The 23,939-nt window shown below is 39.0% G+C and overlaps 1 protein-coding gene across 1 annotated transcript in view; it reads right to left on the bottom strand.

Moving 5' to 3' along the window:
• LOC118244864 (bifunctional heparan sulfate N-deacetylase/N-sulfotransferase 4) overlaps positions 1-21,728 on the bottom strand; it is an 85,212-nt gene extending 63,484 nt beyond the window's left edge. Inside the window, exon 1 of the mRNA XM_035540247.1 lies at positions 20,748-21,728. Within this exon, the coding sequence (XP_035396140.1) occupies positions 20,748-21,728 (981 nt within the window). The remainder of the gene's footprint in view (positions 1-20,747) is intronic.
• Positions 21,729-23,939: the final 2,211 nt, after the last annotated feature.

The following is a 23,939-nucleotide window of genomic DNA, read 5'->3' as shown; positions in this document are numbered from 1 at the left end:
GATGAATGGGGTGATATTGCACCAAATTGACCAGCTGCTTGTGGCTATCTGCCTAATAACATTGCTTGAGAATTCAGAAAGCAGCTTTTGGTTAGGTGCTCTAGAAACGATGATGCCATGGAAGTGTCAATTCAAAATGAAGAGCATTAATGAAAAGTGGGGTTTATTTTAACCAGGACCATATTGGTGAGTTAATGCAGTTCCTTCCAGCTCTCCAGCAGGACCTGGTTGAGGAAGATCGAAGGGATTAGGCATGGGGACCAGCTGCAGGTGCTGTAGGAGCAGGGCATGGCTGCAGGCATTACCTATTGCCAGTGATTACTGTCCTGTGTCGGTGTTATCTGCAGAAAAGATTTACAGACCATTTGGGAAATCACTGAGGGTCTCTAACATAAATCATTACTGATGCTGAAGGACTTTTTAGCAATACTAATCAGGTCTGCTGACAAATCTTAGGAGGAGAAAATCCAGCCTGTGCCCAAACCAAGAGTGGGTATTCTCTGTGGTCATAGGGATGGGGCAGCCTCATGGCAATAGCCCTGCTGCAGACAAAGATCCCTCCTTGCAGGTTGCATGCAATAGCCTGTGGCACTTTCAGCTGTGCAGTACAGGGCTTGAGAGCTTATTTCTTATCAGTTCTAATTTTTCAAAAGCTTAAGCAATTTCATCAAAAGAAATCTCTTGGAGGAAGGCCGTTCAGGCTTGGAATCAGGAGAAGGTAATCTGCCAGCTGTAGATGAAGGATTTTTGACTCAGTTTCTAAAACAAACAGCACGATAGGAATGCTTACTTTAATTTAAATAGCTCTCCTAGCCTCTCCCAGGCCACCTGCCCATTAAAAGGAAAACTGTGGTAGGTATTTCTGAACAGCCAGGTACAATTGCCTTGCTAGGGCATGGCCCTTCTGCTGTGTTTGTAATGTGACAGCAATATCAACACTAGCAACATTGCAACTGCTTGTTTATCATTTGAACCAGAATTTAATGGCTGTAGCAATAGCTCTTTTTTTTTTTTTTTTGAAGAAACTGGTGAATCTGTGTGACGTCCATCAACATTACCTCCTCCTGTTGATGCAGGCCACACCGTAAAATACACCAAAATGACTGCTTTCTCCATTATAACTCTTTTTTTAAATCTGTTCAGCTGCAATAGTGTGGTTGTCCCCAAGTAGAGTCAGTAAAGGCAGCCCTTAGATGAGATGCCGTAGTCAGAAGGATAGGCTGAGCGTGCGGCTTTCTCTGCTGGTTCCTTTTCCCTCGGCCATAAGGGTCTGCATGTCTTGTGGATGGATCTACCATCTAGCTTTGATTGACCACAAAAAAAAAAAAATTGAACGGGAAACCATCTCAAAGCTTTAAGGGACAACATCAAAATTAAAATAGTATGTTAATAAAATATTCACGTTCAGTGATCTGTATTGCAGCAAACTGTATCAGTGTCAGTCATTGTGCCGCACATCACTAACAGCAAAACACAGAGATTGTTATTTACAATTTCATCTCAAGTAATGGTTAGGCCATGCCAAAAAAACAAACCAAAACAACAACAACCAAAGTCTCTCCATCTTTGTCACAATACAAATACATAATAATGGGTAAGTAACATTAACAATTACATTTACTTTTAATTCTATGTTAGCTTTCACTTGTTTCTTGGTTGTTCAGAATTGCTTCTTTATTAAAAAACAAAAACAACAACAACACAAAACCCAACCAAAACCAACAACAACAACAAAAACTTGTTGGTGGGCACTTGGTTTTAAAATATTTAAGAGTTGGAATAATGGAGGCCACCTTATTTGTCTTCTTTAATTTATGGATTTGAATGTACTGAGGTTTAATCAGAGTGTTTTTTTGCTCCTTTACTGCCATTGGAAATCATTTTCTGGGGTAACCTTGTCGTAAAAATAAAAATTCCTTCAAATTCTCATCACGGACATTTATCTCTAAATTCTGAACTCCCACCTCCTATCTCAAATTTATACTTTAAATTTACTGCTTAAAACCAAACTGATGTAGATGCTTTGTGGTGGAATTATTATTTTTTAACACACATTCAGTCATAAGAGAGATTGGAACAGAGGTGATATATTCAAAATTCAGGTCTGTCCTTCAATTTTCAGAATGGGTGTGTTTGTGTGATGATGGATATAATCAGTGGCTTCCAAGGGGGTGCCTTCATATGTTTAAATCAAGGCTTCTAAAACTTTCTGTCTGGGAGGGGTAACAAGGAAACCACAGCAGCTACTAATTTTTCTGTTCCTGCTGTCAGTGGTAAAAAATGGCAATGTCCAAAATATCCAAATGTAGAAGGACAGAGCAGAATCATGGCTCTCTTGGGCACCTTTTGTCTGTGACAAGATATTTATAAAATCATATTCTCAGCATGCAGAACTTTTCAATTTCATTGCCTTTCTCATCATTCGTTGCTGTTTTTCCCTATAACCTCTTCTGAAGTAGGTAACTGGAATTTCAAATTGTCCACTTGCTCCTCTGTCCTTTCACATTGCTTCTCGCACCTATACACCAGCTGTGTCCCTCACTTCCTATCTTTTCCCCTTTGCAAGCCTTTCCATTGCCACCCCACTCTCTAAAAATCAGAAACAGACACAGACACAGACACAGATTTCTAGGTTGGAAGAGACCTCAAGATCATCGAGTCCAACCTCCGACCTAACGCTAAGTACTCCACTAAACCATATCGCTAAGCTCTACATCTAAACGTCTTTTAAAGACCTCCAGGGATGGTGACTCCACCACCTCCCTGGGCAGCCCGTTCCAATGCTTAATAACCCTTTCGGTAAAGAAGTACTTCCTAACATCCAACCTAAAACTCCCCTGTCGCAACTTTCGCCCATTCCCCCTCGTCCTGTCACCAGGCACATGGGAGAACAGACCAACCCCCACCTCGCTACAGCCTCCTTTAAGGTAACTGTAGAGAGCGATAAGGTCGCCCCTGAGCCTCCTCTTCTCCAGGCTGAACAAGCCCAGCTCCCTCAGCCGCTCCTCGTAAGACTTGTTCTCCAGACCCCTCACCAGCTTGGTCGCCCTTCTAACCAGGGAGTCTAAATCAATAGGATATTGAAGAGCACCAATTTCAGCACAGAGCAGCTGCCGGGCAGGCACAGCACTTTTGCCAGCAGCTAAAAATGCCCAAGTCCCTGTGGACTCCATAAACACAGAGGTGGTCCCAGAAGCTTTGGAGATAGGTGGGAGCAAGACGAGAGATGGCAGTCATTGTCCCTTCCCAATCTAGCCTTGCCCATCTATTTCACTGTGCTGTTCCTGGGGAGAGGAAGATGGAACCTGAACATGTAGAAGAAGTCATACTTGCTTGTACTGTAAGTAAGACCATATATTTCAGCAAAGTGATAATATTGTTTTCTGGTATTCTTTTTGGACAAAGGAAATAACGCCTTAAAATTGGGAAAGTAGTATCTAAACATTTTGCAATATTTCTTGACAGAGATACAAGTGAAATCCATGTACCACACAGTCTCCTTTGCATTTTCTTCCAATGATCTAGTAAAGCTTCTATTTTAAGGAAACCCATATTAGAGTTAATCATCATGCTAGTTTTATAGGTCCCCTTTTATCTTCAGTTGTTTGGAGTTAAACATCTGGATGCAGCATGTAGAAAATGTAGCTGTGCTAGAACCGGATTCCCTGCAATGGAGTAGGCTCACATAAATCTGTGTTAATGCCACATTTTCTTTATTATCTAACAAAAAGAAGGCTCACTAGGAAATTCCTCTCAACCAGCCTTCCCTGGCAGGGCTGTGGAGACTTCTGTGCTTTCATTGGTCATTCTGAGAAATGCAGTTCACAAAATCTTGACAGGCAAGGATGTGCTTTAAGAATCACAAGGATTAAGTGTTGCTTCTTAATACTTCTGAGATGTTTCCTACTTCTCTAGCAGAGCTTAACTTTTTTGACCCTTCTGCCTTCTTCATGATGCTATCTTGCATTATCAAGGGAGCTCACTTCAGTGTTTGATTGTGTTTCTTAACAGGAACTGGAGGTTTCTGTAAAATGGAAAGGGAATTGCATGGCAAATGTTTTTGCTTTAAACCACAGTCATTTGTTTAACCAGAGGTCAGACTCTTGCTGCCCCCTCCATGTCCTACAGGTTTCAAACTTAGAGTAGAGGGAAATTAAGCCTGTTTTGTCTTTGAAGATGGCTTCAAAACCCCTCCAATCCATAAAATCCTCCAGCTTAACTTTGCTTTATTATCTTTCCCAGTACTTGAAGACAGCACAGTAGGTTGTCCAGCAAAGGAAGCTGAAAGATTCAATGCAAAATGGCAATGCCCATTGTAAGTTTGCTAATCTTCTTTTTTTCCTCTCACATTCTGGTAATGTTATTCTACTCACTTCTCTCAAATGGTTACATCAAAGGGCAATATGTTCTCCAATAAAATCAAGCCAGATCATCAAATGAGGCTGACAAATTTGAAATGAGCCATTTCAGAGGTTCCAGTAGGTTACTTCATCATAAAAGCAAGTAATTTTAGGTAAAATGGAGAACAAATCTCTATAAACTAATAGCCAGAGTAAATGCATCAGGTCATAGATGTATAGTTAAAAAGTATTATCACGCCATTTCCAAAAGGAGAAAAATCGTACCCAGAGCAAAAACTCAAGTACTGCCCTTTTTCAGATCAGACTTGATTGGAGATTTGGAAAAAAGCCTCATTTTATTGAGAAATTCAAGTGGTATCAGGTAATTGTCTCAGAGTATGAAGAATTTTCTTAGCACTTCTAGTGACCCCTGAGGAAGGAATCTTCTGCTAACAGCAAGCCCTTCCCTCTGGCTGCAAAACCAAAGGCAGATCCAGGGACAGCAGACAGGTCCAGGTTTTCGGTGGTTTTTGCAGATGAAGTTGGATACCCAAGCTCCTGGATGAGATCCTACGCCCTGTGATACTTAGGACGTCACACCAAATTATCCCAGCAGCCCCCCTGGCCTTCCCAGTTTAACCTCATGTAGGTGCTTGTGGCAAGCTGGCCCATCCCAAGCTCCCTGAGCTAGGGACAGATCCCGTCTGGCTTACGGGGCTCTGAAGGTGACCCTGAGTAAGGGCAGCGGCTGTTGGTGGGAGGTCTGGCAGGGAATTTCAGCCACCTGAGAGCAGAAGAGGATTTGGATGAATTTCCTAGTGTCTGATGGAGCTCATCCCTTTCTAGGTACTGCTAAATCATTCTTGACAGGGATGATTTATCCCCAGGGCTCCTAAATCTGCTTCTGACAAGCAACCTTTTTTGCTGTTGGAATGCATTGGATTTCCCCAAGCATTGTGCATTTTTGAAATATTTCCTGTTAGAAAGGTATGCTTGTTCTCTGTTTGAGCTCTTCAGCCCTTGCTTTGCTAAATTACACAGGAAGAAAGGTGTGCTATGCCGTAAGTACACAAAGTGAATTATTTAGAAGGAAGAGCAAACATTTCTAGCAAGCATGTTTTAATCAGAGGTTGTTTATTGATGTCTTTTACTATATGTTTTCTTGGCTGTGGGAAGAGGTCTATATTTGAATTGGAAAATAATTTTGAAATTTCTTATTGTTTTCCCCAACTTTTCATTTGCAAGGGAACTTATTCCCATGTTATATATATTCTTCCACAGGTCATAATTTTTGGTGAAAGATTCAGACCATACGCTAGAAGGAGAGTATGTCTTCCAAGCATAATAATGTCTGATGACAATGATAATATAGTGAACATCTCAGTTGCTAGAGTTTGTTATCCTTTCATAAGTCTCACTATATATATATATATATATATTTCTATTTTCACATAAGTGAGAACATCAGCTGTCAGTCTTCATGGTGAATAAGTTTCTAACACTTAGGAACAGTGAAGAAAGCTCACCAGAATATTAAGTACTTGCATAGTAAGTATTATTTCAGAAAACAAAAGATAGACAGAAAGGACAGGGTTTTTGTTTGTTTGTCTTTTGTTTTAAAATATTCCTATTTCAAAGCCATTCTCATGCACTTAGGCGGTAGGATGAAAGTGGCATTACTGAGCCAGTTACCTTTTAAATCTTGTTGCTTTTAATCTTAGTCATTATAGGTAGCACTTTTCTCTCTGAATATTCGCATTGAAAACTGTGTAGCTACTTGCAACGTAAAATATGAATCCATGCAACTTAGGTTTGTTAAACTGAGAAAAATATGTTCAGTAAAGTATATACCTTTTAATTATAGGTGTTAACACTAAATTTCCACTCATTTCTGGAGAGGTTCTATTACTCTCCTAGCTGTGGGGGAGTGCCATAATTTTATTTTATATGGGAATAGCTGCTTAAAAATCATAAATACTGGATTGTTCTGATAGGTTTCATTTGGCTAATGCTCTGCTACCCAAATGGGATTGTTTGACAAAGTGTACTTTCAACTACTGAAACGATTTACAACTGTGAGATGAGAAATAGCTGAAAGATAGGAGGTATTTTTCCATTGTGTAATATCTTCCTTATTCTAAGCTCTTCTATGGGCTCTACACTTCCCCTTCTTTGCCCCCTTTCTCCTCTCCTGGTGCTCAGCATGACAAAGCCTTTGCTTTTTGAGGCCACAGGTCCAGCAAACAGTCAGTGAAATCAGTAAAACCAGACTCTATCTATGTAAGGAGTATTGGCTGTTTTGTCATCAGCTTAATGGCAGAAAAGTATTAGAAGATTGGTTTTAATTTAATTAGAAGGCTGAGACTTTTCTAGCCTTTTTGTGTGCATTAGTGTCTGTATATATCATGGTGAGCTGTAGCTTTTTCACGTTCACAAGCTTGACACTGGCATTGCACAGAATATTGTCCAATACAACAGTAGAGGAAAGAAAGGACAAGTAGCTATGAAAGTACATGATTCAGCCAAAATTTTCCCCCAACACATTTATCCACTTAAATGGTTTCAAGTGATTTTACTCCAGCCTGCTGAGCACTAAAAGGGTGTTCAAACAGCACTGCACTGTCCTCTTGTACCCTTATGTCAACAGATTGACTTTTTATTGACTTTGGAGAATGCCCCCTGCAACATACAGGGGCTTGTTGGCTGTGCCCACTCCCCGCAACGTAAACCATAACAGTAACAGTAAAACAGTAATAAACTCCCCTTTCTAAAGACAGTTTCTTTTTTCCCTATGGCTTAGTGTGCTATAATATCAACTATCAACACACAAGGGAGCAAAAGGGAATTTTCTCTTACCCTTTAGGAAATCTCGGAAGAAGAGAAAAAGGGTAGCTTGCGTGTAGGTAATTTTACAACCTCGACTCAACCAAGATCTCTGGAAATTTCTAAACTTCCCTCCAGCATCTTATTACATTTGTGAAGTCAATGTGTGTATCGTCGACTCAAAATGTTGCCTTATATTAGGTAAACAAATCACAACGTGTCACTAGTCCAAGGCTTTGCCTCTTATTCCTCAGCTTAGAAATGGACCTGCTGCCTGAAGGTGGAGAGTAAAGCCCCTCCAGTCTAACAGACCAGCTCCGTAACAACCTACCTCATGATATTTACAACAGTGATGGGTAGCTTTTATTTCCTGATAATGTACTGGCACCATGTTCCCAGTTAGAAGAGAAATAATAGTGAAAGCATATGGGAAACCTTATTCCCTTTCCTAATAACAAATACAGTGGAATTACACTTTATAATACCACAGACATATTTGTTTATGATACACATAAATCTTGGGCTATGTTACTAGGAAGACACATGCAGAGCTTTTATATTAAAGAATTCACATTCTGTGGCTAAACCTATTTTTGAAAAAAGACATCTGCTTTTATTATTAACCATGTAGAGTATAGCTTCAGTACCACATATGTCTGGAGCTTCATTAAACATCCCAAATTAATAATTGTATAGAGTATTTAATCTATATTAATTATAGATAAATATAGATTAGTTCTTATTGATTCATGCATAGTCCATTCATTTCCAAATATTTGTGATAATTTGTTGACAAATCTACAGTGAAGATTATTACAAAGGAGATCTTCAGTCTCCCCTAGGGATTCTATGCTACAGGAAGCCCTGATCCAGGGTCTGCTTTGATCCTCATCCCTTGAGCCTCTCTCCCATATTCTTCTTTTCTTTACCAGGCTGCTTTTCCCCTGGTAAAACCTGCTCCCCTTATGATCCTACAGCCCCTTTTTCATCTGTGATTCCCGCATTTCTCTCATCCTTGTACATTCACAGCAATAAACCAGGCAGAGGCAGTACGTCTGGCTTGTCTTCTGGATGTAGAGCTATTTGATGCTTGCTTACAGCTAGCGGAGAGGGCGTGAGTGGAGCACTCGGGCACCCTTGGGGTGGCCAGCTGGGACCACCCGGCCCCTCCATGCCCTGGGATCGTGGCCAGAGCTGCTTCTGCACAGAAGAGGTTTGAGGCCAAACTCTCTTGATATTGGAATCAATATCAAAATTTCTGTTAACTAAAATGATCCCAAGCCTAGCTTTATGTCTACACTATTAATGAGCAGGCAAATGTTCAGACCTACAGACCTCTGCAGAGTTTAAAAACCCAGGGAATGGAAAATTATCCTGAGATTTACCCTTCTAAAACAATTGGACCTCAACCAAAAAAGCACTTGTGCTTTCAAGAATCACTGACAGTTTTAAGAGCCAATATTTCAAGAGTTTCAGGGAAGGCAAGCAAATACTGTATGCTGTCAAAAATGTGAATTCAAACATTCTTTATATAACCCATACTTGAAGGTCTGATATTTTGGGGTTGAAAACATATGTCCTTGAAGCCTATGACTTTGATTCAATCTGATTCAATCAGTGCAATTCAACTATAATATTGAGACAACTTTTTAAAATTGCCTAAATGTTGACATTTTGCATTTAATATGTTATATAAAAGAGTAATAATTCTGGCTTTTACATAAAATGAAGAGGCAGTACAAAACTGAAATACCCATCTTCTGGGATATTCTCATATTAAAAAAGTCTCTCAACAGGGTGTGAATTATTTTCATTTTTTAATTTCTGGAAGAACAGCAATTCCAAAGCTACATTTAATTATGATCTTTTGGATTTATTTATTTATTTTTTAAAATATTCTTCAAACTGTCCACTTTCCCTTCAGCCTGCCAGAGCAGATGAGTTTGCAGAATGCTGTTTTGTTTAAATCACATTCCTGTGGAACGTTCTGCATTTAATAATCAATATTTTGCCATGGGAAGCCATTTCACTGGTGAAGTTCAAACAGATCAAGTAACAAGAATAAAAACTTAGTTTTCCTCTGCTTTGCCACTCAACAGTTTCAGAAGGATTTTTCACCCATTTACTCCAAGAATAAATGGGTAATCAAATTGGAAAGAAGGAAAACTAAAATTCTAATCTTTAAACCTAAAATGAGCCAGAGGTGGGTTAATGCCCTTATCACTCGAATTTGGTGACCACAGCAATGCACAGAATATTCTAACCTTTGCTAGTTTGTGATAAATCTTACTGCTAATTAAACCAAAAGAAGATTTTTATATTTTTAAAGGACTTCTGGATTCAGAAGATCCTGTCTCACAAAAATCGCATCAACAAAAAGACTAAAAGTTCCTCTCAACTTCAAGAATTTCAGTTTCTTGATACTGCTTTCCTTCCCAAACTGAACTGGCCAAACACATCCACAGAACAACTCTTGGGTGCTCCTTGGACTTGAACAGCAGACCTGGGTAAGAAAAACTGTAGCTTCTGAAGAAGCAACATCACTCTGTTAAAGAAGCTCCCAGGTGGGAAGGACACCACATTGCCTTGGTTGTCTTTCTGTGCCAACCTTAACTGGAAGGGAAAGAACCCTTTATTGTATGCCATAATAATCAATGATAAACGCTGGAGTGTTAGAACAGAAAACGTTAATCCATGCAGTGTGTTGCAATAATTCAAGTCCTAGTGAACAAAATAACTGTTCAGGAAAATCTGGAGTGTTTTTACTGATATATTGGTTTTGAGAAAATTGTTTCATTTTCTTGTTAATTTTGAAAACGAAGTTCAATTAAAGTTAAAGAAAAAAAAAGTTAAAAATATTTTGTTCTCTTTTCATCCTGGCGTTTCTTGAGAGAAAGTCTTAACCTTTATAAAATATTCTGTATAAAACATTGTAACTATTTAAATTATCACTTGTCATATTTAATATATCCATTATAAGTCTAGACTTTTTGTCCACATGAAATGGCACCTTATAATACCATAATGTAAGGCTATTTAGTGATTTAATAAATCCCCCATGAGACCAAAAAATTCTTTTGTATTTTTTTTTGAATAAATGTATTAATAGCAATGAAAAATCATTTTTATCTAAATGTTGTAGAACTAGTGAGGTTCTTTTACAATGTCATATTCAATAGAAAAAGTAAGAATGTGAAAGAAATATGATTTTAATATCTGACAAGACATTTATACTGTAAGATCATATGCTGATAAATCTCATAAACACTTAGAAACCTTGATTTTAGGACTGCTGTGTATTCTGGCACAGCAAGAAGACTAAATGTATGAAGAACTATTAGTTCATTAGGACAATGTTTCCAGAAGAAAAGGCTGCCACCCCTCTTTGGATGCTGCTGCTGTATGGATAGTAGACCTCAAATAACTTTACTTTTAACTTTACTTTTTTATTTTTAAGTTTTACTTCTTATATGGAAGCAAATCTCTGGAAAAGTATTGCTTCATGCATTTGGGCCAGGAGTTTTATTCATCTCACCGTCTGTATTGCTGCAGTAATTGTGTTTGCTGCTTGCAGAAAATGATTACAGTTGGATACAGAGCTATGCTACATGCATGTGCATCACTTCAGAAGGGTACCGCTGTGCATTTGGAGCGGGTGCTGTAAAAGAGACATGTAGATAGCAGCACTAATAAATGTATGGATAAGACATAAAGGCCAGAAAATGAAAAAGAAGGGTAAGTTAAAACTGATATTGGCATCCTACTACTGAACTGAGAATAGGCTGGCAATAAAGAAGCAGGGGGATTTGATGAAGAACCTTGTTGCTTCTAGCATGTGTGCAGCAGTAAATAAAAACAGGAGCTCTCCAGACCTGGCGAATGAGTAATCTGCCCTGGCAGCAAAACCACATGAAAGAAATGAGAATCTCTCTCTGATGGGATTCAAAGTAGCCATGCAACAAACAGTGATCTCTACAAAGGGAGTCAGAGGTGCCCTGTACATCAAAGTGGGGGTTTGCTTCTGAGACGTGTTAACATCCAGCCCCCAGCAGGTCCTTCCAGGCATGCATGCATCACACAGCAAAGAAACAAAATGATCGTACAAAACTCCTAAGCATGGAGGCTCTGAGGGCTGTGGAAGGGGAAGATTTTTCAGGAACTTCCCAGCACTACAGTGCATTTTCACCAGGTTATGACTTCTTGTGTGCATGGACAAAGTTTCATGAGTACTGCAAATCTGTAGCCCCACATAACATCAGCACTGGCCTGAATCTTGGTAGGAATATTCCCAATTGAAATATGAAAGCAAATGAGGCACATGAAAAAGAGCTTTATATTTAGGGCTGTGAGCACTGGTCTGCACTCTTAGCACAGTCACAGGCAGTGCCAGGTGCCTGTGGCATTGGCCATGGTGATAGAGAATAAGGCAATCTTCTACCTATTTCTGGTACATCCTGCTGTATATCTTGGTAATGACAAAAAAAAAAAAAAAAAAAAAAGGACTAGATTCAGCTGAAACCATACTGTGCACCTGAGCATAGAGATGAATGGATCACCATTCAGTACTGCCGATGTGGTGCAGACAGGCATTAGCCTTATTCAGGAGATGTGCAGCTGAAGAGTAAACCGTCGGCAGCTTCTTACCATCATCCTTTGAAAACCCTAGTGATACTGCATTGCCCCAGGTTCTGATACAAAGAGAGAGACTGAGAGACGAAATTTGATGCCTGAGAGTTGCCACGCCAATGCTTATGGATCAAAAACTGACACTCAGGTCTAGCTAGTCTGCATCTGATGGAAAATCACAACACATCACATAGTGTTTTATCATAGCTCATACTTTCATGCCAAACCCTGAATGCTTTGCAAGACTTTCTCTTCTTTAGCTTGGCCAAACCACATGGACACAGAATATTTGGTGACATAAACATAAAATGCAGGATGAATTTTTCATTACATTTGAGTATTTGTGCATGTGTGTATGCTTATGTTCATTGCAAAAAAAACAAATAAAAACAATAAACTGTCTGTTGCACAGAAATCCCCTTCAGCAGTGAAACAGCTATACCAAATTGTCACTATTTCAAATGTTCAGTGAAATTGCTCATTTTTTGTTTATTTCTAAAGTAGCTACACATGGACCTCATGAAATTTCCTAACTAAAATGGTTTCTTGCAAAGTGAATTTTTCCAGATGAATCGATGTATTTGTATGCAAAGCACTATTCTCCAACAAACTCTGCTGAAAGCAATATATGATTCACTCTAACGATTCCAAGCTATGCATGACTCATGTTGAACAATGGAGCCAGCAGGTCATTTGTTCTCATGTCTCTGTGAAATTATTTGGACTCTGCATATGTCCAGAGGAAAAGGAAACCCTTATGAAAAGTGTCCAGCCCTTTGGAGAAAGCCTCAGCCTTCCCATAGATGCAGCTCACTGAAAGCAGTGCTCGTATCCTAAATTTTGACCACTGGCATTTTTTTTCTGAAAGGAAGCTGAAGATTTAGTTTGAAGGTTATCCTATTATCTGCTATCAGAATCTGCTTATGACTTATCAGTTTTGAAGTTCCACATGCTGGCATGTGATCTATATCTTCAGGAGTTATAATTAAGTGTCCACTTACTAGAATTTAATTTTGGACTTCAGAGGTGCAGCTCTTGCTAGTCTCTTATTCTGCCTTTTGTAATTTGGTATCTTTTATCTAAAAGCACTTACACTCTTCTGTCTGTATGATAAGAGGACAGGTGGAGACTTACAGCATTAGAAGTAAAAGTATTAATTTAAGGGGCCTATGACCACATTCGTAGACCAGAAAAAGATCACAAATTTAATTTGTGTGGGTGTATGCATATGTGCATATAGATATATATATATATATACACATATATACTTACCTAAGAATTTGAAACCAGGCATAGATGAAGAATTGTTTTCATACCATGTTATGATACAGAAGTGGTCAGAAAATGACCAGTTAGTTATTGCTAAATATTTTTAGTTTCAAAGTTCTCATTTTCTCTTTGAGATTTTCTCTATTCTCTCACCTGTTTGTCCATCCTTCCATCCCATCCCTTCACTCTTTTACTGAACATTGTTGTTTTCAAATTATTTGTATAATGCTAATGATACTAAACTGAGCTTTTGCTCTAAATGTCATTTCTTCTGCTCCCATTCGGATGACAAAAACACATTTAAAGTTTAAGTAACACTGCCACTAAAGTAACTGCAATATATATATATGGCATTCATGGTAACATGCTTTTTGCTGCATCAAATGCTTTTAAGGCAATAATTATGACTGCTCTTTAAGTCTGTGTTGGCTAGCCTTTCTTGAAAGGTATTCCATCATTTCTTAGAGTGTTATTTTGCTATACAGGAACAATTGCTAGTGCACCTTTTAAAGTAATATGCATAGTTTTAAAACACAGGTTAATGTAGGTGACTTGAGAGGTTGATATAAAGCAGACGTGCTTTTTGGCTCCTACAAATTCCCTAAATGCTATGAAATGGAGTTAAATGAAATTAAACGAAGCCAAATAAAATATAGATAACCACATACATTTTTAAAATATATTCCAGTACAACACACATCTTATGACTTCAGAATTATTTTGGTGGAGGTATTCAGGAAATCAGTGTAAACCCAGAAAATCAGCAGAAGTGTAGATAAAAAGAGTATGTCACAAGGCAATAATGCTAGACACAGGCTGTGAGCATTAGATATTGCACTAGACCAACAACTCAAAAAACCTCTGCCCTTTCTGTATTTTAAAAGGTATTATTCTGTGTTGGTTGGTTTGTTTGTTGTTTTAAATTCAGAATTGTTTGTCTTTTTGAAGCGTAAGATCTATCTAGGTCTTAGAGTTGATTAAAAGCTGAAAAAATGAAGGATTATTTTTCTCTAGATTTTTAATTTGTTTTCTTTCTTTGTGAAATATTAAATTTTTACTTGAAAAAAAAACAACAGACACCCAGATTTTTAATAATTCTGTGGTCCTTCGACAAATAATATTAAATTGCACTGCAGAAAAACCAGTCTGTTCACTGGGAGAGGAGAACACAAAGTGAGTTTTTTGAAATGTTTAGGAAAATATTTCTTAGACTGCACGATAAAGGTAATGTGTGGGACACATGGAAGGAATGTAATTTTCTAAACTAACAAAATGAACGAACTAGAAAATTAGTCCCCAGAATTTGTCTTCTGGCAAGACTGTATCAAGCACTCAAGGCTTACGATATCATCAGTAGGAAACCTGTAAGACGAGAGAACCCCAAGTCTATTATAATTCAGGTAAGGTGCTCAGACAGACAGACAGTCCTCCAGGCTGCCAAGGAGAAAAATAAATGTTTTGCTGACGGCAAAGGAATTGTGTTTTTTCACTACATCAGTGCTGAAATTGTGAATGAAAGAGCAGGCTTTACTGAAACAAAAAAAAATACAAGAGTTGAAGTCTAAAATGCTTTGTGTGATGTATCTAGACAAGGCACTTCAGCAGTATTCAACACTCAAATTATTGCAGAAAGAACAGGGTGATTCAAGAGACACGAACAAGGAAAATATTGAATGATCCGTCATTTCTCCTGAAGTAGAATAGAGTAGACACTCCCATTTTAAAAAAAGATTGTCTGATTATTACATTTTTCTTATAATGCATTCTCAGCTGCATTTTAAAGTCATTTTTAAAGTCTTTAAAATCATCCCAAACTGGAAACTCCTGAATTTCTGTTCATTATGTTCTTCACTGCCATTTTCAAAAGTGTTTTAAAGTGACATGATGGTAACACTTAGACTATAATGACAAATGCTTGGCTGTCTGCTCTAACTTCCAATGCTCGTACATGCTCTGTTTTCAGTTTCTCCCTGTATTGCCCATTGATGTGGTTACTTTATTGGCATGAGTTTACTATTATAAAAAGGCTACAGGATGACTATTGTATCTCAGTATCAGAAAGGAAGTGATGCTTCGACTTCTGCTGAAAGAAAAAGCAGCAGATAAATTAACAATAATAAAAATAAAAACAATTTGTTTCCAGCTCCTATCTACAACATCAGTTTCAAGTTTTGCTGAAGCACTGGGGATTGATAGCGAGTACATCTGGAATGAAATGGAGGGAGGTTGAGATGTTGGGCTGCCGTAACTTCCATCATCATCTCTCCACTGTTGTGTGTGAGTACCAGAAGGGTGCAGCAGAGGAGGGTATCCAGAGAAACTCTTTAGAAACCTGAGTTAGAAATCCAGGTATATGGTACAATCCTCTCTGCCTTTTTTGTCTGGTCTTAACCACTGCTGGAGAATTTCTATGAAAATTTGGGCATCTGCAAAATTTATGGCATCTGCAATACTAGATGCCATATTCTGCAAAGGGACACAGAACTGTGCTATTGCCCTTTGTTAAGCAGAGCTTCCTTATCCATGTGCCTGGACTGGGGCTTTGCTACCAACCCCAAACGGCATGAGAAGTAAGGGATCCCAGCAGAACTGAAGCAGAAACCAAGCACTGGTTCACAATGGTTTATTAAATTCCTTCCTTCAAAGAGTGTTGAGACCTTGCACGGATGTGCTGCACAGAGTTTTACACGTCCTGTGCCCACCTGCGTCTCTGTACTGAATATTGTTCTGCCATGCCTGGTGATGTGGCCCAGATATTTCTAATTATTCTACCTGAAAGCAATTTGCCTTGCAGAAAGATCAGAAAAAGCATATGCTGGAGAGATTCAGTTACCGAGTGCAGGCTCCTGCTGAGCCAGTACTCTTTAATTTGGAATTATCAGAGAAGATGGGACTCCAACATGAATTCTTGTCTTTAAAATACCAAAATGAGCAAGAAATCACACCCTTTAAGTGTTCAAGGCTTTTTAATGATGATGAAGGTCAAAGACAAACTGCAGACTTGTGGAAGTGAGGAGGTGTCAGAGACTAATGCAATTCTTTTCTCAACTGCAGTGAGTGGACTGAAGGTTAGAGCAGGAGAATGGGGGAGAATGCAGACGGGCTATCCGATGCTGTAAGGAAAAGGAGAGCCCGCAGTCAGTAGTAACACACAGCACATTCCCAAGCATTGCTTCATCATTTTATCATATCTCAGACAGCACAAGAATGATCTTTGTGCAGCAATTAAAGGGAATACAAAAAAGGGAAACGTGGCTTTAGAGAAAGGGGCTTTGTGACACGATGGTGCTGGGACGAGCAACTTCTCTTTGATTACTGACTCCAGCTGGGAGAGTGGGAGAAGAGAGGGAAGCAGGTGGCTCCTGAGAGGGTCCACCTGGAAGAAGGCTATAGAAGGGCGGCTGTTCTGCCTTGCTAGTCCTGGAGTTAGGAGAGGACAGAAAGTAAAAGGCTGAGGATTGCTATTTTTTTGTTGTTTGTTTGTTTGTTTGTTTTGTTTTGAAATGTAGGGATGTTTGCTTGATTGGTTTTTGTTTGTTTTGAGCTAATAATTGCTCCCAGAAAAGAAAGTGTAGTTGTGGAGGGTACTGGAAAAGTCCTGGTCACTGCATTGGGCTCTTCTGGGTGACTAAATACCATGCTAGCTCATACTAGAAAAACAACAAAGGAAATACCTTAGCAAGGTCTTACTGCCTGTTTAAGTATGCTGCTGGTTTGTGCCCAGTTAGAAGAGAACTTTAAGGATAAAAGTTCTGTATTCTCTCTGTTTGAAAGAACCCAGACCCAGCAAAAATGGGTATTTCTAGTTGTTTTTGCTAAATCGCTGATGTCAATGGTCTTGGGCTTGTGTGGCCAGGAACCAGCATAATTTGCATGTATATGAATTCAGTAATGCTTCACGGTAACTGAGGAGTTCTTGATTTTTTTCCTTCTAAAATCAAGCAGAGGGATAATATACTGGCAGGAGGGAAAGGGAGGAATTCATTTGTGGGGGCTCACTAGTCTCAAGATAGATCTTTGCAAAGCTTGGGAAAATAGCTTTTTGTGGCTCTGCTGAGTTCATGTTTAATTACTTAGCTAGATATGACCTTGCACAACTTCTATAATACAAGGGACTAGGAGATCTTTTGTGGTAAACAGAGCCCATAATAACTGTTCTCTAATCTCTGTTTCTCTAGCGGTGCCACCCTTTATAAAACTATATATAACCTTGAAGCACCTAATTGAGGAAAGGCTTTGTGAGGGGATAAAAACATTTGAGTTGCAGGAAGTAATTACACCGGAACAGTGTTACTTGTCTTTTTATTGCTACGTACGAATATTGTTATCGGAAAACTCATTTCTAGTCATGTGTTCTTTGGGCTGGCAGTTATTATACAGCTGGCCACTGGCAGGAAATGCCTAAGAGCTTGAACAGAGATGTTATTTAGTTGTAATTTTAACACAGTTCGGGAAGTGCGCTGCTGTTTGTTTGCGGTTTTCTTGCATGCACCTGGGATTGTGGAATGTATAAAAGCATTCCCAAAGCAACACAAGTGTGTGTGGCACCTCAGAAAAGCCTACGAGAGTCCCATATGACTGCACAAGGTGAATCTATGATAGTTGTAGTGACAAATCCTAAGAAATAAAGGAACTGGAGAAGTAGTGATGTGGCATAATTCAGTGAATTGTACTGTGCTGAGAAGTTGTTTCATTGCAAACATTGTTTCATATGTTTTTTCTCTATTCTGTTCTTAGCATTCTATAAAAACCATTCTGTGTTGGAGATGCTAACAGTTTAAACATGCATTACAGGGGCTGGGATTGAAATGAGTTTTGATGCGCATGATATTAATATCAGCTATGATTTTTGTGCTAAATCTACCTGTAATATGCGGCTCAGAAAAAAAGAGGAAGTGGTTCAAATTTTGCTATGTTCTTGTTGAACAACATACTGAGTCTATACTAATCCTTTAGCTATCAGAGCCATTCATGCCTTTGCCCCTGTGATACACATGCAGGTCAAGCACAACCCGCCCCTATATCCCTTGGTGCCTCCATGTGTCACCTCTCATGCCTTTCGTGGCAGCCTCTAACCTGCTGTGAAAACGCAACCCCCTTTGAGCAGCTGGTCACAGCAGCTGCTTCACAGTGCAGGGCAATACTTTGACATCACTTAAATATCAGCCTCTTAAATGTTGTCTCCCTCTGCTATTTTGCCTTTCAACCAAGGAGGCTGCTCTGCCTTGAGGGGAGAAGCCAGGCCCTCTGGTTCTTAATTGCCTCCTTTCCCAAGTGACTTGAGTGATTGTTCTCTAACTCACTGTAATTATCTTGTACTGTAAACTAACCAAAGTACACTCTGATTTTTTTTTGGTGTTACATTCATTAGCAAGCATCCTGCTTTGAATGTTAATGTATTCTGGGAATGACCAGTCTGTAAGTACAGACTGAAATGCATAGCAAGTACCTGTGAAACACCCTGAGAAACAAATCCTGGTAACTGATTGGAACTGAAAACCATAGTTTTATGTGCAGAATGGACCAATGGATGGTCAAGCTGCAGGATGGCTTTACATGGGAACATCATCTATGACAAACAGACAATCCCCCATCCTGCTTCCCAAAAAGACTGCCTGATGGGAAAGTTGGTTCTGAGTGTGTGCTTGTAGAGTTCTCACCATGGGTGGTGTTTGTTGCATGATTTCTTCTTTGTGATGAAGAGGGGGTCTCACCACACTGCTGCTTTTTTTTATTATTATTATTTTCTTCAGGAAAAGTCTGAAGCTTAGCAGATGCTTTCGCATGTTAAGGTATTCAGTGCTGTGAACTGCCCAGTTTTCAGATGGGAAAATCTGTGCAGCATACAAAATTGATGCCTAATGCTTTTAGCAGCCTGGGTTCTGATGTCCAGATCCTGCTCAAGTTCCTGGATATTTTCTCTTGTATCTCCTATAACGAACAATGGAGCACGGCTCCTCTGCCAAGCACAGGTGGAGAGGTTTGTCTAATGTTGTTGATTGCTGGATAAAAAAGGAAATGTCTTGGGGCTTGGAGATTATTCCAGTCAAAGTTATGATTTGAATTTTCAAGTGACTGTGTGGACGCTTTTATTCTAGTAATAGGGACTCTTTAACCAATGTAGAATAATAGACTTCTGTAGTGGAGCAAACCAGATCAGAAAAAGGCTCTCAAAAATGTGTGTGCAGAAAGCTCCTGCTGAAAAACTTGTTCCACAATTGCCTTTTCCGTTAATTTCCTCTTTTAGACAGTGCCTTTGTCAGAGTGTTTTATCATATATTTCTGCTGAGAGGGCACTTGGTCACAGAGCTTGTGCATAGTGCTCAGATCTCAAGACACCAGGAATATCTAATGCAGACACTTGGAGTGTCTGGGTGCTAGAAACAACCCTGATGAGCTCTCATACACCTGGTTTGGCTAACAGAATTACTTGAACTTTTCTGATGTGCAAAAACGTTTCATCTATATGAGACTATTTCTTTTGTTGGGCATTTCAATATCTCTTAGTGATTCAGATGAATAGGCAGACAAATATAAAACTCATACCAATGGAAATAATAATTAAGAAACAAAATAGAAATTTAGGTTTAAAACCAAAAGGCTTACTTATTGCTCATGAAAGCATTAGGGTATTTACAGCAAAACCCTAGAATAAAAGCTAGAGAATGTAATATTGCATGTTTAGGAGCCTCAGTTAATCTCAGTGTGATTCCCCCACCTGGAAAACTGAAAGAAAGTAACTTTCATGCTATTGACTTCTGTCTATTTACCACTTTAAGTCTGTGTCTTTCTACAGTGCACACACATTTGAGAATTACTCTGAACATATATAATGGAGTCCCTGGATACTGCAGACTATGAAAAGAAGTTTAAAAGCACCTCCAAACAATAGTCTGTGAGCAACCCACCTTATCAGATATTTAGGTCATTTGCTGAGGTGTAGGCCATACTTTCATACTGTCACTAGTAACTTGAAATATTTATCTGCTAAAGAAAACTTCCCTGCTAAAGATTGTAAGTCAAACTGTGGCCAACTTTTCCATTCGTTTTTAAATTCTATTTAACATAGTTATAGGAGAGTTCAAAAAATGAACAAATTTCTATCGTTCGGTTTAATTTTTAGAAATAATTACAGAATACAGAAAATGCCTATAAATTGAATTATATACCATATGTACAAATAGATGCATATGCCTGTATGTTCAAAGGGAAAAAATAAAAATGTGGTGTAAAATGTGGTGTTATCTAACAACTCAGAGTTCTCAGCAGCAAATATGCTCCAAAAACAGAGATCCTTTTATTTTGGTTAAGGAAAAAAAAAAAAAAAAGAGATCTGTTATGTTAGGTATTGGAAGGTTGCTTTTTTTTTTTTTGAATCCAGGTGCTCAGGGCGAAGTCCTTGAGCAGAACTTAGACGAGGAAGAGGCAGCCAATATATTCACTACATATGTTATTGTATGAGGCCACCGCTATGGATTCAACACACTCGAATCCATCTCTGTATGCATGTGGGTAACTAGACCTTTAAAGTAACCTCAGGTTATGGTTTCTGTTTCTGCTGGCTACATTTGTGCACTTTCAGCCTTTAAAAGAAAACGGGACTCCCATGTTTGTCACTCTTTGCCTCTTTTTGAATGCCCCATTGAACATACTTGCATCTGGTATAGTATCCCCCAGCTTTTGCCTTACCTTCACATCATTTACGTTCATCCTCGTCCCCTCCTTCCCAACAAAGATGTCATCTATGTCAACCAGAATGTACCTATCCAAGGACAGCGTGAGCTTCTTCCCTGACAGGAAAGAGATGGCATCAATAAAGATCAGCTTGTGTAACCAGAAGGTCAAGTTGTTTCCAAAAAGAACTCTTTGAATCCCATCATGAAGCCCCAAGTCCTGGATGACGGTTGCATACAGAGCAGCCTTCGGCAATGCCATGGGAGGTGGTCGGGAGGTCTGCAGTTCGGTTAAAAGCACAGGTTGGTAGGTGGAATGGTTGAACTGGAAAACTGTCCAGTCTTCACCAGGCAGTGGGCCTTTCTCAACCCTTGGTGCTTTGGTAATGCGCAGAAGGGGAGACTGAGGGTTTACAACACAGTCTTTGAGGGCTATGTTATTGTAAAGATGTAACGGCAAGCCTTTCAGTTTTGTACTTGGGGAGCTGTTTTCATTGGCTTTATGAAAACCAATTATGCTAACACTGTACTCCACACAGTATTTTTCCAGAAGCTCTCTGTTCCACGAGTCCATGGATACATACTTTAAAATATTCTCATATACAACAATTGTGTATTTTCCTCTTCCATCCTCTGTGAGAGGGGGAATATCCCCCTTGGCAGGCGCGATGACCATGTGGTATTGAAATCTGCTGGACTCAAGGATGGCTATGATATCTTGTCCCAGCTGGGAGTACTGGCTTTCCACAAACAGGAGGACAGTGGGATCAGTTTTAGATGGATCAATTGGCTTAGCTGTTTTCAGCTCAATGGATCTGTATGGTAGAACCTTGAGATCTTCACAGTCTGCTTCTCCAGTGGTTTCTGCAAGGGCCATCTCCTGCTTGTAGCTGGTGTACAAGTAATAGGCGGAAATGATGATACTTGCTAAGCAGAAAGTAGCCAGGAGAATAACAAGTGTTCTGAAACTTCTGTGGAGCCTCACTATTAGATTCATCTTTTGTGGGACTTTCAACTTCTGTTGGACTTGTCGCTTTTTGGTTTTCTCTTCCTAAAGTGCCATAATAATGAGGAGACGCAGAGGTGCTGATTCCCCTCCTGAGATGTTCATGTGACCATTGCAGTACATTTATGAAGCTGTTGGGGCGGTTATGAAGCTGTTGGAGTGGGAAGTCAAAGGATCTGTAAAGCTAAATTGAAAGAGGCTTTCTCAGAATACAGCAGTTGCCAATAATCAGCGAAGATGACTCTCAACATTATCTGCAACAACAAGTTAAAAAAAAGTAAATAAAATCCATAAAGCAATTAAAAATGCATGTTAATAAACAGTGATATCAGTAATATGAGTTGAGAGGGAGGTTTATGAACACTTCAAGTGTTGTGTGCTTTCTTAATGTGTTTTATCTTAATACATCAGAGTTCTCCCATTTTCTTAGGGAGAAAATAAATAAATAAAATAAAGTCTAAACGTAACTTTTTGAGGACAGTGGTATTTTTATTTATGGCCACTTCTTGGCTACAATGCGTTATTGCTATTGTAAGTGGGGTTGACTAATGATTGTAGGACAAAATGAGGACAAAACAATGTTGGTTAAATATTGGTCCAAGTTCTATGTCAAACTCATAATTTTATGGCTAAGTATTTGCAAAGGACTATCAAATTCTGTTTTTGACTGTGAAACTAATCAAGGCAAAGAAAAAGACATGAGAAACCTTTAGAGGACTTCTTTCTCCCCAGTTTCTATTCTGTAACTGGAGTGGCCAGTATTTTACTGCCCATTTAAAGACTGTCAATAATTAAAATTGCATATGGATTTTCCAAGAGAATGAGTAGGTTACTAAAACTGCAGGGTGCAGCAGTGCATGCTCCGTTTTCTGTTCTCCCAGGGATGAATGGAGGATTGTATGGGGCATGAGTAGTGTTGGAGTTGCTGAGCCATGAGGTATTTGTTCTGTGACTGCTGGGTGGGCACATAAACGTGTGCACTGAATCAAGGCAACTCTCACTAAAGGATGGGGGCTTTGGGCTGTCCCTGCTGTACTGTGTGGCTGAAGTATTTTACTGTGTGGCTCAAACTGGACTGCCTGGCCAGCTCAGAAGCACTTGTGTGCTTCTTGGTAGCCCTACCTAAATTCACAAAGAATTCCCAATGCTAACAATGAACCACGCAACTCAGAGGCAATTAAAGCTAACTAAACAAATAGCCCATGCTGCTCTGTGGATTTTAAAAAGAATTAACATCTGTCTGAATTATTTATATTGTTTACCTATTGGAAGAATGTGAGACTGTAAACAATGGATGATTTTTTAACTGTAAGGAGGAAGAAACTTTTTCACAGCATACACTTGTCAGTTGACATCTTGTCTATTAACTTGAATTATAATTTTGAATTTTTATTCTGAAAACTACTCAATCTTTACATGAAAAACTATAAAAAGTTTGCAAGAAAGGTATTGAGGAAACTTGTCTACCAGTTAGAACTCTATGCCAGAGTCATAAAATATAAGGAAACTCTTGGTTGTGTCAGTTCAGGATTTAAAAAATAAAAGCAAAAAGCTTTACTGGTGCTCTAAATGTGTATATATATACTGCTCTCCTAGTATTAGAACTATACTGCTTTGGAGAGTTGATCGAGCAATGAACAATTGCTGAAGTAATTGTGAATTAAGAACTGTTTGTTTGTGAGAGACTTGCTCCTTCTCTGGCTGTTTAAGCAAAGGGAGTTGTTGCTGAGACCAGTTGTGACTTTGCCAGAATTCAGTTTTTATCTGCTTTACCTTTGTCAGTCAGAAGCTTGCTAGGAGATTCATATCTCTGTACTGTGGGCTACTCTGTCCGTGACACTGCTGTGTGTGTCATGTGGCAATTAGCAAAAAAGGTGAGCAAGGTGGATAGCTTATATATGGAGAGAAATAAGAAGTGAGCAGAAGCAAGAAAAGGGCCCTGTATTTAGTAATATCTTATGTGTGAAGGGAAAAACATAAAAGAAATGCAGCAATCACTAGGAAGTTAAAACCATTCTGATAATTGTAAGAGAATTGCTGTATTGCCCCCCCACCCCCAATCCCTTTAGTGCTTCCCTCATCCTGCCCTTCTGTGTATACTTGTCAGGATCTCACTTCTTATTAAACCTCCAATTAAGATTTTATAAAAAGATAAAACCAGATCAAGTGAAGCATTCTCTGTGAGGCCATGCTTCAGTTTCA

The sequence above is a fragment of the Cygnus atratus genome, chromosome 4 (genome assembly GCF_013377495.2).
Source record: "Cygnus atratus isolate AKBS03 ecotype Queensland, Australia chromosome 4, CAtr_DNAZoo_HiC_assembly, whole genome shotgun sequence".
Lineage (NCBI taxonomy): Eukaryota > Metazoa > Chordata > Aves > Anseriformes > Anatidae > Cygnus > Cygnus atratus.
The sequence above is the reverse complement of the archived record's forward strand: the minus strand, read 5'-3'. Positions and strand labels throughout refer to the sequence as shown.